General features: G+C 58.7%; 1 protein-coding gene across 1 annotated transcript; it reads left to right on the forward strand.

Annotated features, from left to right (window-relative positions):
- The first annotated feature begins 2,929 nt into the window (after positions 1-2,929).
- Positions 2,930-16,311, forward strand: GAREM2 (GRB2 associated regulator of MAPK1 subtype 2). Its single transcript, XM_024119027.2, has 6 exons — positions 2,930-3,041; positions 6,048-6,188; positions 11,701-11,831; positions 12,496-13,539; positions 14,507-14,676; positions 15,205-16,311. Exons 1-6 carry the CDS (start codon positions 2,930-2,932, stop codon positions 16,238-16,240), a joined length of 2,634 nt encoding a protein of 877 aa, XP_023974795.1. The 3' UTR covers positions 16,241-16,311.
- The last annotated feature ends 299 nt before the right edge of the window (positions 16,312-16,610 follow it).

The raw sequence follows: 16,610 nt of genomic DNA on the forward strand, positions 1-16,610 counted from the left end.
AAAAAAAAAAAAAAAAAAAAAAAGAAGTACTGATACATGCTGCAACATGGGTGAATCTTGAAACTTCTGCTAAGTGAGAGAAGCCAGTCACAGAAGACCACACATTTTATTATTTGTATGAAAATGTATGGAATCAACAAATTTATAGAGACAGGAAGTAGACTGGTGATTGTTTACAGATAGGAGGAGGGCTGGGGAAAGGACTGACTGCTAATGGGTAGAGCTTTCTTTGAAGGAAAGATGACCATGTTTGAAAATTAGATCGTGGTGATGGTTGCACAATATGGTGAGTATACTAAAAACACCAAAATTGTACATTTTAAATGGATGGATTGTATAGTATGTGAATTATAACTCAATAAAGCTGTTTTTAAAAAAATTCTATAAGGAGGGGAAATAAACAGAAATAAGATCAGCCGTGGGCTGGTAAGTGTTGAAGCTGGGAGATGAGTACAGGGGGATTCATAATACTATTATCTCTAGTTTACATTTAGAATTTTCTGAAAGAAAAATTGGATACAACATTTCCTAGAATTTTCAGAGGTGCTTATCCAAATGTTTTCTGGCCTCCCCCAGTTCATGGGCTCAGAGAAGGCCATCCATCCTTCTAGGTGGGGTGGAGTGGGTTTGTTTTACACATAACCTGAGCTGCTGCTGGCCACTTCCACCATCTTTCTACTCCATTGACCACTCCGCCCACTCACGGGCAGCTTGGCCAACCTCTGCCACAGCCTGGCCTCTGGACCAACAGTGGGCCTCTGCCAGGGCCGTGCTCCCCTCCCTGCCTCCTCCTTCAGACCACTGACCTCTTGTATGTCTTCCCTTCTACTTGTCACCACCAGCCCTTCAGAGGGGGAACCCACAGCAGAGCAGCTGGGATGCCAGTGACCCAACCCCTCAGCCCTCTCTGTCCCCCACACAGACTCCCCCAGAGGGTGAGGCTCAGGCACAGCCTCACACATCACCTAGGCCCCCAGCTCTCTCACTTCCAGACCCAGCTGCTCCCTCTGGCCTCTCCGTTAAGCATCCTCCTCCCTCGGGCTGCTTCCTGTGCTCTCCGTGCTGCCAGCTGTATTCCAGCAATCTCAGCCCAAGGAAAGATCTAAGCGGTTCTGACTCAAAGTGAAGCTGACTTCCTTCCTACACGGCTCTTGAGCCCTGAACACATCAAGGGATGTATGTGTGTGCACATAGAGGTCCCTGGAGATTTGCCACCAGTTAAAAAGCCCTAGAAAGGCTCTGGAACATTCTACAACCATTAGGGGGTGGGTCCAACCAGTTAGGTAGCTCTGCTTGATTTCTCACACCTGTGTGGTCCCTGACTCAGCCAAAATCCAGAGTTACACGGATTTTGGTATGAAATATGAAGTGTGGCCTGGAGGAAAGATCAGAGGAGGAACTGAAGTCCGGCTGGGACAGCAGGGTTGGAGAGGAGGAAGGGCCACAGGACAAACGGCAGAAGCAGAATTGCCAGCACTTGGTGACCAGTTGGATGTAAGGATTAAGAAGAGTTCCAGGTTGGGGGACCAGGTGAAAGGTGATGTCCTTAGCTGGGAGAGAAAATGAAAGAGGACTGGGCTCAAGTGTGATTGTTGCAATGGAATACCTGTGAATGCCTCGGTGGGGATAGAGGGGCTCAGCTGGAAACTGAGGTCTAGAGCTGAGGTGAACCAGCAATACTGAGGACTCAAAGCTGCAGACGTGGCGTCTGCATCAGGGCTCAGAGGGGCCTCTCTCAGAGATAGGGTGACCGAACGGTCTGGTCCTGGTTTACACCCTCTGTCCTGGTTTATGCCTATAAACCTATCCCTGTTAGCACCTCCTGCACTCTCAGGAGTGTCCCAGTTTGGATGACGAACTGCCTTCCGGTCACAGCTCTGCTTCTTTCCCGCTGTGTGACCTTGGAGCAAAGCATTTCTGCTCTTGGAGTCTCTGTTTCTTTCCTCTGCAAAAGATGGAGATTGAACAGTGATCTGAAATGTCTCTTCCTCTGAGAAGTTGTGTTCATCTTATCTGGTGCCGTTTCTCTTGGGGTTCAGGTCACCTGATGTGGGATGTCAGTCACCTCCGAAGAGAGCGTTTGTGTGTGTGTGTGTTGAGGGGGATCTCTCTGGGGTACCGAGGCTGAGGACGGGAGTCCATGGAACCCTTTCAGCACCAGCCTATGTCTATGCTGGAGCTATCTGGCTCACGGACAGGTGGCAATCGGTAAGAAGGCGCCGGGAACTTGGAAAGTGGGGGCGGAGGGGGCGGTATTAGGCTTCGGCGACAAGCTGGGAAGGCAGTGGGATTTGCAGTTAGACCAGCTTCAAGTCAAGCTGCTACTTGACCTCTCTGAGTCTGTTTGCTCATCAGTAAAATGGGGTTAATTAGGCGGCTTCCCAGGATGTGTGAAGCTGGAGGTGATATGCGTCCTAGAGGCAGCAACCGCTGCTGGGATTGCGGCGGCAGAAGCTTTGGGAAGTGAAGCAGGACCCCGAGCGGGACCGGAGGCGATTCCCGGAGGCCGGGGCACCAGCGGGCGAGGAAAGGGGGATCCGAACACGCTCGGCGGGGAAGGGGAGGCCGACCCCCACCACCGACACGGGGGATGCCGCTTCGCGTCCACGTCTTCCCTCCTGGCGCCCGCCGGGGGTCTCGGTCCCCGGCTGTCACCTGGACGCTCGGGGATGGGGCGGGCGAGCCGGGCGGGCGGGGAGGCGGGCCTTGGCGGCGGCTGCGGGCGCGGGCCGGGGGGTGGGGCGAGGGGCGGGGGGCGGGGGCCGGCGCCCCGCTGGGAGGCCGGCCACGTGACGCCCGCAGCACCGGCCGGGCCGCCAGGCGGGGAGCGCCGCGGCGGCCCCAGGAGGTGGCGGCGGGCGCGGAAGCCCGGGCCGCGCGGGACTGGCCGTCGGGGCCCCAGGACGGCGGCCCCGGGGACGCCCATGCCATGGAGAAGTTGGCGGCCGGGCTGGCGGGCCTGCGCTGGAGCATGGGCGCCTTCCCGCTCGACCTCATCGTCAGCCGCTGCCGCTTGCCCACGCTTGCCTGCCTCGGGCCAGGTACCGGGGGTGTTGGGAAGGGCGACTGGGGGGCCACGGGGCCTTCGGGGACTCTCCCGGGGCCGTGAGGATGCGGCCCCTGCCCTCCCGCTCCTCGGCGCGGGCCCCGCGCTGCTCCCGGAGCGCCTCCCCGGAGAGCCGGGGCCCACGAACCGAGGGGCCGCCTCCTTCTGGGCCCCACGGACGGGCACAGGGACAGAAACCTGGGACAGGGACTGGGGCCGGGCCCGGGACAGAGTTCTCCGGCCCAGCTGGAGCCCGGAGCGCGGCGGAGCCGCCAAGTCCGCCCCGTCGGTGCACCCCCTTCCCTCGCCGCTCTCAGACCCCCGCCCGGGCCGCGCCCCCTCCATCCTTTTGTCTCCGGCCTCTCACCTCGATCCTCCCGTATCCCTTGGGCCTCGGACTCTGTCTTCCCACCGCTGCCGCCCCCCAGCCCCGCTCTGTCCCTCTTGGGACCCTTCTCGCACCCTCCTTTCGCGGCTTGGGGAGCAGCCTCCGGCCCCCGGGGGCCGGCAGACTACCTCTGGGCCTGAGTGAGCGAGTCCTCCCGCCGGGCGGGCCCCCGAGCCCCCGGACCTCCCCACATCTTGCCCCACTTCTCCTTGGGGCCCGGGGGCCCGGGCTACTCTGCTGATGCTTGCGGGCCCGAGAGGGGCGCCCGGAGGCTGCGCCGAGCAAGTGGACCGTTTGGGGGAAGAGGGGCTGCTTGGCTGGGGGAGGGGCAGGAGCCGGGGCTGGCAGCCAGGCCGGGGGTTTTGTGTGTGAGAAGAATAGGGGTTTGGCCCGCGTTGGCACACTCGCTTCCCTGAATGCTAATGGAGCCCGCGGCCACAGGCTCCTCTCCTCTCCCCTCCGCGGGGCCAGCAGCCACTCCTCCTACCCGCGGCGGCGGCGAGGAGTGGGCACAGTGCGCGTCACCGTGTCCCAGGAGCGGGCTCGGTGAGAGCGTCTATGCCTGGGCCGTCGGGCAGGGCTGCCCGGCAGTCCAACGGCTTGTTTTCCGGATCGTCGGCGTGTGATGCCGAGACTGCCCACGTCAACGGCAAGGCTGTGTGTGTCTGCGTGTGAATGGAATATGCTGGCCCTAGGTTGTAACTGGCCACTTCCCACACATCCTCTTTGGCATCTCCCCCGACCCCGGGGGGGTCCTTTTTGAGCTCCTCAATCTGGCAGGCCTCCTTTGGGCTCCCTGACACGTCTGGCACCCTTGTCTTGTCTCCTACTGTAACCCGTTGTAATGGTCAGTTTATTGTCCTTCTACTGGGCTGCAGGCTCCTTGAGGTAGGGCATCCTGCCTAACAAAGATGGAAGGAGTAAATGAATGAGGGAATGAGCAACTGGTGTGATGGCCCAGTTGCCTGGTGTCTTTCTGTGACAATGGTGGCTATGGCTGTGGTCACCTTATGTGATCAAAACTGTGAGTGTGAATATGTGATCAAAAGTACGTCTTGAAGGTCCCTGTGTGCCTGTGCATTTGGGAGGGGCCCCTTAGTGGGACCATGGGACTGAGTTGTATCGTTGGGGTGATAAGCAAGCCCCTATCACTGTGGGCCAGGTGGCTGTGCTGGCTCAACTACTGGTGACCATGACCCATGGTTGTTGGTGTGTGTCCTGTGTGACTGTGGCCTGCATCCCTTGGAAGGGCAGCCTGGGGCTTAGGAGAGCTCTAAGAGGAGGTTACAGAGTAGGAAAGCCTCCTCTGCCTCAGGTGAGGAATTGAGGAGAAAGGCTCCCCGCTTCCCCCCGGCCCCCATACACAGGGTGGAAGCCAGGCCCTTCCTGCAGGTCCTGAACACATCTTCCCCTCCCCCGATCAAATGCACACACTTCAGGGAGTCCCCAGCCATCAGAGTAAACCATTTCCCATTTGGTTGGGTGGCAGAAATTTATTAAGTTGCGTCTGAGGGGGCTGGGAAGGAGGCATTCCCTCACCGCCACCCTACGCACCAGCTACAACCAGGAGACGGCTCAAAGGCCTCCTGGAAGCTGGGCCAGCCCCTCTGCTCTCCTGGAAACCGGTGCTGGGGTTGGAGCCTCTGGGGCCCAGGCCCCTCCCGACGGCTTGGCCCCCATGCAGCTTCCCCCAGGACTAGCCCCCATCACTCTTCTAAATCCGCCCCCTTCCTCTGGCCTTCATCACTGTGTTCCAAAGACTGCGGGGGGATGAAGGGCCCAGGGAGGGAGAGCCAAGAAGCAGCTTCTCTGAGGTGGGATCGGGGGGTATCTGAGACTTTCTCCCCTCTCCTTTGAGGTCCCTTGTGTGCAGGAGACTGTCTGTGGCAGTGGGTGAAAAGAGAGCCCAAAGAGAGCCAGGAATCAGCTCCTGTAAGCCCTGCCGTTCTCCTGACCTGAGTGACCCATAGCTCTGGGGTTCACCATGGACGGCCCCTTCTCGGCCCTCTCTGTGCCCCACCAAGGCCCTCCTTTGCTGGCCTAGGAGCCGACTTGGGGGCTGAGAATTCTGCTGGTCTCTGTTCAGGTGGTTCTGAGGCCCAGCTCAAGTGTCTGCTGCTCGGCACTGTCTCCCATCCTCTCTCCTGCCCCACACTCCCCCTCAGCTAGTTTACTGCCCCTTCTGTGAGAACTCGGACAGCCTCCATTCAGTGCCTCAAACTTGGCCTGTATTCTCTGTTCACATCTCTTCCCACCTCCCCCTGGGCCTAAGGGCTCCTGGAGGGCAGAGGCTGGGCTCATCCGCTGGGAGCCCCTGGCTCCAGCACAGGGCCTGGGACAGCAGGCAGTCCAATCGAATGATGAATGCAGGACGGAGGCTGGGCCGGTTGCTGGGGCCCCATCGGGAGCCTGAACCCTGAGAGAGGGGGCCTGATTCAGCCCCGAGGTCGCAGCTGGCAGCCTGCCTGTCCCTTGAGCATTGCTGTTCTGGACAGGGATCATGGGGAGCTGCCCTGGTGGAGTCTCGGTGAGGAGATCACCCTGCCTATTCTTTCTGCCCCCCTAATGTTCTCTTTTCTGTCCTTCCTCCTCTATCCTCCTTTCCCCTCTCAGGGGAGTATGCCGAGGGCGTCAGTGAGCGAGACATCCTGCTCATTCACTCCTGCCGCCAGTGGACAACGGTGACAGCCCACACCCTGGAGGAGGGTCACTATGTCATCGGGCCCAAGATTGACATCCCCCTGCAGTACCCAGGTGTGCCCAGCCAGGGACAGATGGCACAGAGCCGGTGGGAGGTGTAGGCAGGGGGGTAGGGGTGGGGAGGTCTTGGAGGAGACTGTTGGTGACTGGCTTTTCCTTAGAGCCACAGGGGTGAGCAAGGTCATGGCTGGCAGGGTGGTGATTAGGGTTAAGGTTAGAGTTAGGGCCCAGTGGTTTTCATACTGTTTTGTGGAGCCCTGGGTTTTTGGTTGCAAACCTTTGATTCCCATTTTATTTTAAAATAGATTTGAAACTAATGTTAATAAAAAAGTACCCACACCCTTAAACTGCTACAAATCAAACCTTAACCCTGACTAGAGACCTTCAGTATGTACCATTACATACAGGTGGTACCTCTGCCTCATTAACACTTTTTGCACAGACCCTCAAAGGGAATATCTCCTGCTAGGATCCTCTCAGTACTGTGCAACCACAAGACCAAAAACAAAGGGATGCTCAGGCTGATTATGTGGCTGCATCTGCCTGCTCTAATCCTGTTTTTCCCAATTTTTGTGTTAAACTTACTGTTTTCACTGATTGACTTAAGTGAATGTTAAAATTTTAGGCTTTTAAATAAGATTCTGCAATGAATTTCTACTTTTATCTGTTATATATATGATGCTGATGTCCTAAAGATTTTGTTTGAAGAAAGGATTCTGCTGCTAAAAAAAGGAAAGTACAGCCCTTTCGTTTTACACACAATGAAACAGAGGGCCTAAGAAGGGAAGTGACTTGCCCAGGGTCACACAGCTAGTAAGCAGCAGGGCAAGGGCTAGCACCCAGGTGTCTTGACTCCTGGGCTCTTGCTTGCTGCCACCTCAGGAATGCAGGGTTGTTGTCCCCTGTGTGGGAGGGATGTGAGTCTGGTGGCCCCATCCCAGAGATGCCCCCATGTGAGCCCAGGATCCCACAGCTCCTGCACGTTAAACACGTGCTGCGTTTCAGACACTGGGCAGAGCGTTGTTGTCATTGCATCCTCACAGCAACCCCGTGAGGAAGTTTTATCGAGCTCCAGGAGTTAGTAGTTAGCCCAGTTCTGTGTTTAACTGCTGCCCACCCCCCAACAAAGGTTGGAATACTTTGAGCTGGGAAGGCTCACGGTCCCTTCCTCGCAGGTATGCTGTTTCCCTTCTGGCGCTGCCTGGGTCTCCCCGGAGTCAGTGGGACAGGACTAAACCCTTTACCGTAAAGAGCTTCTGCTCTTTACAGCGCCCTGTGCAGCCCATTTTAAACATGAGGAAACTGTTACAAGTGTTTTTCTGACCTGGCCTGGAGCCCTTGGGGAGGCCTGCCCAAGCTAGAAACTTCCCAGCCTGGGTATCTGGCCTTGGTCCAGGGAGAGGTCCCAGGTCTTCTTCTTGGGATAAAAAAAGCAAAGATTGGGGGACTTCCCTGGCGGTCCAGTGGTGAAGACTCGGCGCTTTCACTGCTGGGGGCACAGGTTCAATGCAAAAAAAAAAAGCAAAGATTGGAAAAAGCCTTCACTGACAATAATATGACGTACTGCGCCATTTCGGTTGTGTCATTAAAAATCCGGGAAACCAAGGTACAGAGCCTCCTGGGGAACTCTGGGTTCACGGGGCTCCTGACCCTCTCCCCCCATCTCTTTCGGTGCCCTAGTGCACGGCGGGTGACAGCTGGCTGCCGAGGTGTCTTATCCCCAGCTCCATCTTTCCGGTGGGCCGCTCTTGGGCCGCTCGGGCCCCGCCTGGATGGGGGCTGGGTGGCCGAGGCCCCCCTAGGAGGGGGAGGGGCTGGGCCGCCGGCGGGTTAATGAGGAAGCTCTGAGTGCACAGCTCCGAGCTGGTTCCTCCTAATGAATTAATAATTGCGCGGGCAGGCGGGCGGGGCGGACTGCGGACTGAGCTGGCGGGAGGCGGTGGAGGGAGAGGGGAGGAGGGCTCAGGGCGATGCCCTGCAGCGAGTGGCGTGGGGGCCGCTGCTGGAGAGCCGGGTCTCCAGGCCAAGGCCCACCGCCCGGGGAGGCGGGGAGACCGGACTCCTCCGGGACGACCCCACCCCCCACCCCCGCCAGCTCCCCGCCTTGCCCTCTGCGCGGTGCCTCTCCCCGCGCGGGCCGCGGACCCAGCGGAGCACCGGGCAGATGCGTCCCTTGAACCAAGTAGTATGCTTCCACTTTACAGATGGGAAAACAGAAGCCCATGGGGGTTAAATAATTTGCTCAAGGCCACACAGGTGGTAGGTGGCAGAGCTGGGATTCAGCCAGGTCTGTCTGACTCCCAAGTCTGTGCATTTACCCACCATTCTTTATGGAGCGTCTGTTACGGGTCAGGTGCTGGCAGGGAGGGGTGACAAACAAGACCCTGCTTCAGGCTGGAAGGGACGGTCGGGGGCTGCGTAAACGTGCTCTGGGAATCACGGACAGGGAGGAGGGGCAGGCCAGGGTGGGGCAGGTCCCTAGAGCCGCAGGGGACCTCGGGTCTTATGTAGGGGGAGGCAGGAGAGGAAGCTGCCCCCAGTGGGGCTGCAGAGGGAGGAAAAGGCTTCCAGGGGCCAGAGCATCACCCCCGGGAGGTCTACCTTCCTTCCTCCCGGCGGTGATGACCGGGTTGGGCTCGGGCTGCGGCGGAGGGGGCGGTGCCGGCTACCATGGTTACATCGATCTTCCCTGCCGCACCCTCCCCCCGGCTCTAGCCCTGACTTGGCTCCAGCTCTCCCCACAGGAGGCAGTGGGTACTTCTCCCTGCCTGGCTGCTTGGGGTTGGGGGGTTTGTGTGTGGATATGGGGGAGGCGACTGGGTGAGGGATGGGGGCTACTTTTCTTGGATGGTAGCAGACCTGTGACTCCTGCTTTCTGACCTGCAGATCACTGTTCCTTGCTAGGTCCCCTCCTCAGTTTATCCCTGCTGCCCTCTAGGGCTGTGGCTCATCCGAGGCCTCTTCCTACCAGGGTCTCAGAGTGGTTGGGGGAGGATGGGGGATGGGATGTGGGGTATGTTCCCTCCAGCTTTCTCCTGGGCATTTCCCCCTCTCTTTCTTGGTTATCACTTTTCCTACTCATAGATGTTGATGCTGCAGGCTCTGCCCCTGGCCCTCTGCTCTTCATACTCTGCGTTAGGGAGTGGGTGTCTCAATCCGGGTTTCTGGTTGGGCTTTGGGAGCTCCAAGAACCGCCCCCCTGTACTATATACAAAATGCTTTTTTGTGTGTTTCTGCTAGGGGTACACTGTGGGATTTCTCTGGGAAGAGGGTCCCCAAAGGGTCAAGATACTCTGTTCTTCCTCTTTCCTGAGCTATCTTGCCTGCTCCACAGCTGACGCTGCCTCCTGTGGGCTGGTGACCTTCTGTCTGTTACTTCCGACTAGGCATCCTCAAGCGCTGCACCCACACGCTCGCCTGCCCTAGGAACACCCCCTGCAGGGCCTCATTTGGCCTCCCCAGTTTGGCCGGTGCTCCACAACTCGTTCCTTCCAGGGTCCCAGTTTTGGTTAACAGCTCTGCCGTCTCCATTTCTGACCAGGCTGGTGACCCGAGCCCCTTCCTCCACCACCTACTCACCAGTCTGATGAGTTCCTCACCACAGTCTGATGAGGCGCCCTACCTCGAAAGTACCTCTTGGTCTGCTCATTTTTGCTATTCCCTCAGTTGCTGCCCTGGCTCTTTTCCAGAACTCATTACTAAGTTATTTACCTGAATGGTGTCCCTGTTATCTTTATAGAGTTCAGCTTGGATCTTGGTCTTTCCTTGCTCAGAACACTCCAGGGGGTTTCATTCTTACAGAATAAAGTCCTACCATATGGCATTCAGAGCCTTGCATAACCCAGTTGCTGTCTGCTTCACCCCTGTCCTCACCCCCCTCAAGTCCTACCCTCCAGGCACTCACCACTTTGGGCAGGCGGTCTGCTTCCGTGACTCTATGTCTTTGCTCATGCTACTTCTTCCATGTAGAATGTCCATTCTGTAAAACTCTTTTCATTCTTATGATCCCCTCAGACTGCCAGGCAGAGTTCCCCCAACTCAGTGGTCTTCTCACTCTTTTGTCATGAGTCTGGTGTAGCATTTGTCACATCCTGCCATCACACACTATATCTGGATTTCCATGTGGGCAGACTGTCTTACCCAGATTTGCACCCCGTGTCAGGGCAAGGCTAGTGTCTGGCACATAGTGGGTGCTCCACAGATGTTTGTGGAATGAATAAATGAATGGACTATGACTGCAGCAACCACCAGAAGCTAGAGTCACCTTGTCTTCTCTCAGCTTATACGAGACTCTCTTCCTTTTGTGTGAGGGCTAAGGAGAGGCCATCTGTCCAGATGCCAGCGTGGTTCACAGCCTGTCTTTGTGCTCACATAGGTGGGCACATAAAAGGTGTGTGGCCAGTGAGGTTAGACAGTTTACACAGAAGGGTGTCAACTTTACGGATTATCATCATTCTTTTTTTTTTTTTTTTTTTGCTTCTGGGGTCTTGAGAGTTATATTTCTGCTTTCTTATAATGTCTTTGTCTGCTTTTGGCATCCGGACACAACTTTACGGATTATCATCATTCTTTTTTTTTTTTTTTTTTTTGGCGGTACGCGGGCCTCTCACTGTCGTGGCCTCTCCCGTTGCGGATCACAGGCTCCGGACGTGCAGGCTCAGCGGCCATGGCTCAGGGGCCCAGCCGCTCCGCGGCTTGTGGGATCTTCCCGGATCGGGGCACGAACCTGCGTCCCCTGTATCGGCAGGCGGACTCTCAACCACTGTGCCACGAGGGAAGCCCTATCATCATTCTTTAAAGTCTGTGTCTGCTGGGGGCATCTGCTGAGCCAGCCAAAACATAGCCCTGGACTGCAGGTTGGGAAGACCTCATCTGAGGGAGGAGGCTTTGCTGGGCTCAGATCAGAGGCCTCTGGGACAGTGGGGCTGGATGTTGGATCAGAGGAGGATTTGGGAACAGATGAGGAGTCAGAGTTGCTCTCCCTGGATCTCCAAAGACTGGGGCTGGGCCCCTGGTCTGCCCATTGCATCAGTGTGGGTTGGCAATCCAACACAGATACATAGAATGCCAGATCCAGGTGGGGCCCAAGAGCATCTGCTCCAGCTTCCTCAGCTGAGGACTCAAAGCCCCAGAGAAGGGAAGGGATTTGTCTAGGGTCATAGCAAATCAGAGTGGGGCTGAGACCAAGCTAGGAATCGGCACACCCAGTGCCACACTAATGCTTGGTCCGAGGATAGCTCTGTGTCCAAGTGTTTGGGTGCCAGTTTGCACTTGGGTTTCTCTGGGCAGGCAGCTGCTAGCCTTATCACACACCCACAAGCTGTCCACTGGGTAAGGGCTGGGCTCTAGCTGCTAGGAATCTGTGCTCACCTCCCTGCTGAGGCTGGAATCAGCTGACCAGCTCCTTCCACTAGTGCACACCTGCCCTTCTGACCACCTGAGTTCCAGAGAGGCTGGCTGAGATGAGTGGAACAAGAAGTGGGGACAATGAGGCCTCTCTGGATACAGGCTAGGCTCCCAGCAAGCAGGCCCACCCTAGCAGCAGCCTGCGTTCCTTCCCGTGCAGGGAAGTTCAAGCTCCTGGAGCAGGCCCGGGATGTTCGGGAGCCAGTGAGGTACTTCAGCAGCGTGGAGGAGGTGGCCAGCGTCTTCCCTGATCGCATCTTTGTGATGGAAGCCATCACCTTCAGTGTCAAGGTTAGTCCTTTCTGCACCAGGCACGGTGCCCCCAGGTTTCCATTATCCTCGGGGACAAGCCTGACCCTGGTTGTATGAACTTCATACACCCTAGGTGTATGAACTTCCTGGAGCTTCCTGCAAAAGGTGGGGAAGCAGGAAGTGTGTGTGGAGGGTCACGGCCTGACTGGGAAGTCTTTCAGGGCAGCCATCCTCTCAGCCACTGGTGGTGGTAGTATAGCTGTGGGGCACATAGTGCACACAGCCCCCCACTTATGTACAGGCGGTTCTTGCCTGTTTATAAACCCTCTGCTTATCCATCACTTCATTTCTCTTCAGAGTAGTCTTGTTGAATAGGTGGAGGATTGTTATCGCCCTAATTGTAAAAAATAACAAAAGTTGCCGTATACTGAATATTTTCAAAGTATTTCATTGTACATATAGTTTATTTAATCCTTACAGCAGTTCTTCCAAGTAAGAGTAACTAAGGTCCCTGAGAGGTAACTCACTGAAGGCTGCACAGCCACCACGTGGCCCCTCCAGGATGGAATGTCCTCAGTCCCCTGCTCTTGATCTGGTCTTAGCCCTGGGAAAGCCCCAAGAGGAGCGCAGTCCTCCTGGATCCCATCCCGGTGGCTTTCCCGGGGCCCTGGCTAAGGCCTCCCGCCGTTTCTGGGATCCCCAGGTGGTGTCAGGCGAGTTCAGCGAGGACAGCGAGGTGTACAACTTCACGCTGCACGCCGGCGACGAGCTCACTCTCATGGGCCAGGCGGAGATTCTGTGCGCCAAGACCACCAAGGAGCGCTCACGCTTCACCACCCTGCTGCGCAAGCTGGGCCGGGCCGGGGCACTGGCTGGGGTGGGCGGCGGCGGCCCGGGGGGCCCGGGGGCCGCGGGTGGCAGCGGGGGTGCCAGGCCCATCAAAGGCAAGATGCCCTGCCTCATCTGCATGAACCACCGCACCAATGAGAGCCTGAGCCTGCCCTTCCAGTGCCAGGGCCGCTTCAGCACGCGCAGCCCTCTGGAACTGCAGATGCAGGAGGGCGAGCACACGGTGCGCGCCATCATCGAGCGCGTGCGGCTCCCGGTGAACGTGCTGGTGCCCAGCCGGCCGCCGCGCAACCCCTATGACCTGCACCCGGTGCGGGAGGGCCACTGCTACAAGCTGGTCAGCATCATCTCCAAGACGGTGGTGCTGGGGCTGGCGCTGCGCCGCGAGGGCCCGGCGCCGCTGCACTTCCTGCTGCTCACCGACACCCCGCGCTTCGCGCTACCGCAGGGCCTGCTGGCCGGGGACCCGCGTGTCGAGCGCCTGGTGCGCGACAGCGCCTCCTATTGCCGCGAGCGCTTCGACCCCGACGAGTACTCGACCGCCGTGCGCGAAGCGCCCGCCGAGCTGGCGGAAGACTGCGCCAGCCCGCGCCGCGCGCGCCTCTGCCTGCCCGCGCCCCCGCGCGCCCTCGGGCCCGCCCGCGCCTCCGGCCCCGGCCCGCCCGGCGACGGCGACCAGGAGTACGTGAGTCCCGACTGGGCCGGCGCGCCCGAGTCCGCCGCGCCGCCCGCCGAGATCCCCTACGAGGAGCTGTGGACGCACCAGGCGGCCGAGGGCCTCGCCGAGGGCAGGACCCGGCCGCTCCCGGGGCCCGACCTCATCTCCTTCGGGGCCGCCGGGCCGCTCCGCCTGGAGCCCGAGGCGGCCCCGCCTCCAGTGCCTCCCAAATCCGAGGCGGTGAGTGGACGCGGTGGAGGCGAGGAGGGGGGGAGGCAGGGCTCTGAGCCCTGTGGGCCCCATCCTCCAGGGAGGTGGCCAGCCAGGGGTCAGGGTTTGGGCTTGAAAAGCTCGTTCTCCTGGGCCCCAGCCTTGGCATCTCGGTCTCCAGCCCCCGGAGTGTATGACAGAGGGTGGCCGAGGTGGGGAAAGGGGAGAAAACAAGGAGGAAAGAAACGCAGGAGCATTTGTAGGAAGGGATACCAGGGACGGTGGCATTGGGAGTTGTGGGGACAAAGATGCCAGCAGGTCCCCAGCCTCAGAGAATTGGGGATGAGCCTAGAACAGTGTTACCCAGAAGGTTCCACAGAACAAGGAGTCCTTTAAGTTGTCCAGTGTAAAGAAGGTTCAATGGTGAAGTAAGTTCAGAAAATGTAGTCTGTGATGCCCAGCCTTCCCCCTCCTCACTTTGGAGCCGCAGAGTATTGGTATAATAAAGGCTCTGAGAAGTCCTGCACGAAGGAAGCCCGTTTATCTGTGTTTAACACAGAATTTTCCAACCGAGCTTGTCCACAGACTATGGACAACACCTATGAACATCCCATGGATGTTCTGACCTATAAGGCAGGGATCCAGATGGCAGATACTTTTCCTTCCCTTTCTTCTCCTCATTACACGTTTTTCTTTTTATTTCTCTCCTTTTCCTTGAGGAGGGAATATGTCTACTTAACTGATTGTTTTTTATCTACTTCTCTATTTTTTCTTACATTCAAGATGGATTTCCAAGGCCACAGGAGACTGTGTATGTGTTGTCGGCTCTCGATGAGTGAAACGGGCTGGAGAGACGAGAAGGGGTGGGTGGCTGGGTGAGGAGCTGGGGTGTAAGGCAAGGCAGGCTCTTGGCAAAGTGGGGCAGTGTCAGTCCCAGACGCCGCCCTGGCCCAGCTGCCTGGGGACCGGGGGTGGCGTCATGGCCCTGTGCTTGCAGGTGAAGGAGGAGTGCCGCCTGCTCAATGCCCCTCCTGTGCCCCCCCGAGGTGGCAGTGCCAATGGCCGGCTCTCGGGCAGTCCCCCGGTGCCCCCACGCTTCCCCAAGCTGCAGCCTGTCCACTCCCCCAGCTCCAGCCTCTCCTACTACTCCTCTGGCCTCCAGGATGGGTGAGCCCCTTCCTTCTCTTGGTCCTGGGCCTCCTCAGGTGGATTGAAGCAGGGGAGGGTGGGGAGGGGGGCCAGTGCTGAGGAAGAGGAAGACTTCAGGCCCGGGTTTCAGAGGTTCAGAGGTTCTGAGCAGTACCTGAGGGAGGGGGCCCTGGGGTCTGGGGTCCGGGGCTTCCTGCTTCAGTTATCTCCTCTCCTAAATGATGACAGTTGGTTGGGAGTGTTGCTCTGTTTCCCTCCAGAGTGGGATCTGCCATAGGGTGGAGTGCTCCTTGCTATTGAAAATTTTCTATGTAATTCAGTTTAGTTTAATTTTTCCTGGGGAGGCGGTGCCGGGAGAAAGAATAGGGCAATCCAGAGGGCCCCAGGCCTCGGGGGCTGGGGTGCAGGCCAGCGCTGCTGAGATTGGCGCAGCGGCCTCTGTGACCTGGGGGAGCAGTGGTTTGCTGTGTCGTGTGTGTGTGGCCCTGTCGCGTTTCCCTCTTCCTGTGCTTACCCTTCCATCTGTGTCTGTCTCTTTGCCCACAGGGTGGGCTCCCGCAGTGGCAGTGGCTCTCCGTCACCGGATACCTACTCCCTCTATTGCTACCCATGCACCTGGGGAGACTGCAAGGTGGGCGAGTCCCCCAGCCGCCCACCCCCGGGACCCCTGCCCTCGACTACGCAGCCCAGCCAGGCCTCCCGGGCCCTTGTAGAGCCCCTGAGCGGTGGAGCTGCCTCTCTCTGGGGGGCCGACATCCCGGTCAAGACCTACCACAGCTGCCCGCCTCCATTCAAGCCCTCCCACCCCCAGAAACGCTTCGCTCCCCTTGGAGCTCTGAACCCCTTTTCCGGGCCTGCCTACCCCACAGGCCCTTCCGCCGCCTCCTCTTCTGGGCCCACAGCCAGCTCAGGTCCCCTGGCTACCTCCAGCCCCACTCATTCCCCGGGCCCGGGCCCGGGCCCTCCAGGCCAGGCCTATTCGGCTGCTGCCTCCTCCTCCTGTCCCACCTCCTCCTCCTCGTCCTCTGAGCGGCAGACACCCGCCCTGGAGCCCTCTGATCCCTTTGAGCTGGGCCGGGGCAGTTCTCCAGAGCCGGAGCTGCTGCGCTGTCAGGAGCCCAGAGCTGTGAGGGCTCCAGGGCCTGGGCCTGGCCTTCTGCCACTTGGACCCCCCAAGGCCTTTGAGCCTGAAGGTTTGTTGCTGCGACAGGTCCCCGCCCCCCTGTCCCCCGTGGCCCTGCAGGGTCCCGAAGCAGGCAGAGCACGACTCCTTCTCACCCAGGGGCGCCTAGAAGGGCCTCCGGCCAGTCCCCGGGATGGGGCCACAGGCTGGGGCGGCCGGGATGCCTCCTCCTGGCAGCCCCCCGCTGACCTGTCTGCACTCTCCCTGGAGGAGGTCTCGCGAAGTCTGCGTTTCATCGGGCTCTCGGAGGACGTGGTGAGCTTCTTTGCCCGGGAGCGCATTGATGGCAGCATCTTCGTGCAGCTCAGTGAGGACATCTTGGCAGATGACTTTCACCTCACCAAGCTGCAGGTCAAGAAGATCATGCAGTTCATCAAAGGCTGGCGGCCCAAGATCTGACTTCCCAGCTTGGGGCTGCACAACTGGAATTTTGGCCCGGAGGCCCTGGGGGGCCAGCCCTGGGTCTGCAGGGTGACGGCACTCCCAGAGGCGGGGCCTGCCTGCAGGAAGAATCTATGCCAAGACTGAGGCTGCTAAGCAGCCACGGAGAGTGAATCCAGGGAGACGCACTTGGAAACGGGGTCCTCTGGGCCAGAGCCCTGCATGCATCTTGCCTTTCGGTGTGCAGAGTACGCGGGGAAGGGGCTGGAGGCACCGGTGCACACCCGGGCCTGGTGACACATTGCTGCAATTCCCACGGGGGTTCAAAAGCGGGCCTTCATGGTGACCTAACAGCCCCCTCTGTCTTGCTGCAGAGCTCCACTGACAG

This window comes from Physeter macrocephalus, chromosome 12 (assembly GCF_002837175.3).
Source record: "Physeter macrocephalus isolate SW-GA chromosome 12, ASM283717v5, whole genome shotgun sequence".
NCBI classification, from domain to species: domain Eukaryota; kingdom Metazoa; phylum Chordata; class Mammalia; order Artiodactyla; family Physeteridae; genus Physeter; species Physeter macrocephalus.

What these genes read in the sequence shown, in the direction of transcription:
- GAREM2 (XM_024119027.2), top strand. Translation starts at nt 2,930, where the DNA reads ATGGAGAAGTTGGCGGCCGGGCTGGCGGGCCTGCGCTGGAGCATGGGC. An exon ending in TGCCTCCCAAATCCGAGGCG is followed by an intron (nt 13,540 to 14,506) that starts GTGAGTGGACGC and finishes CTGTGCTTGCAG; the next exon opens with GTGAAGGAGGAGTGCCGCCT. An exon ending in TCCTCTGGCCTCCAGGATGG is followed by an intron (nt 14,677 to 15,204) that starts GTGAGCCCCTTC and finishes CTTTGCCCACAG; the next exon opens with GGTGGGCTCCCGCAGTGGCA.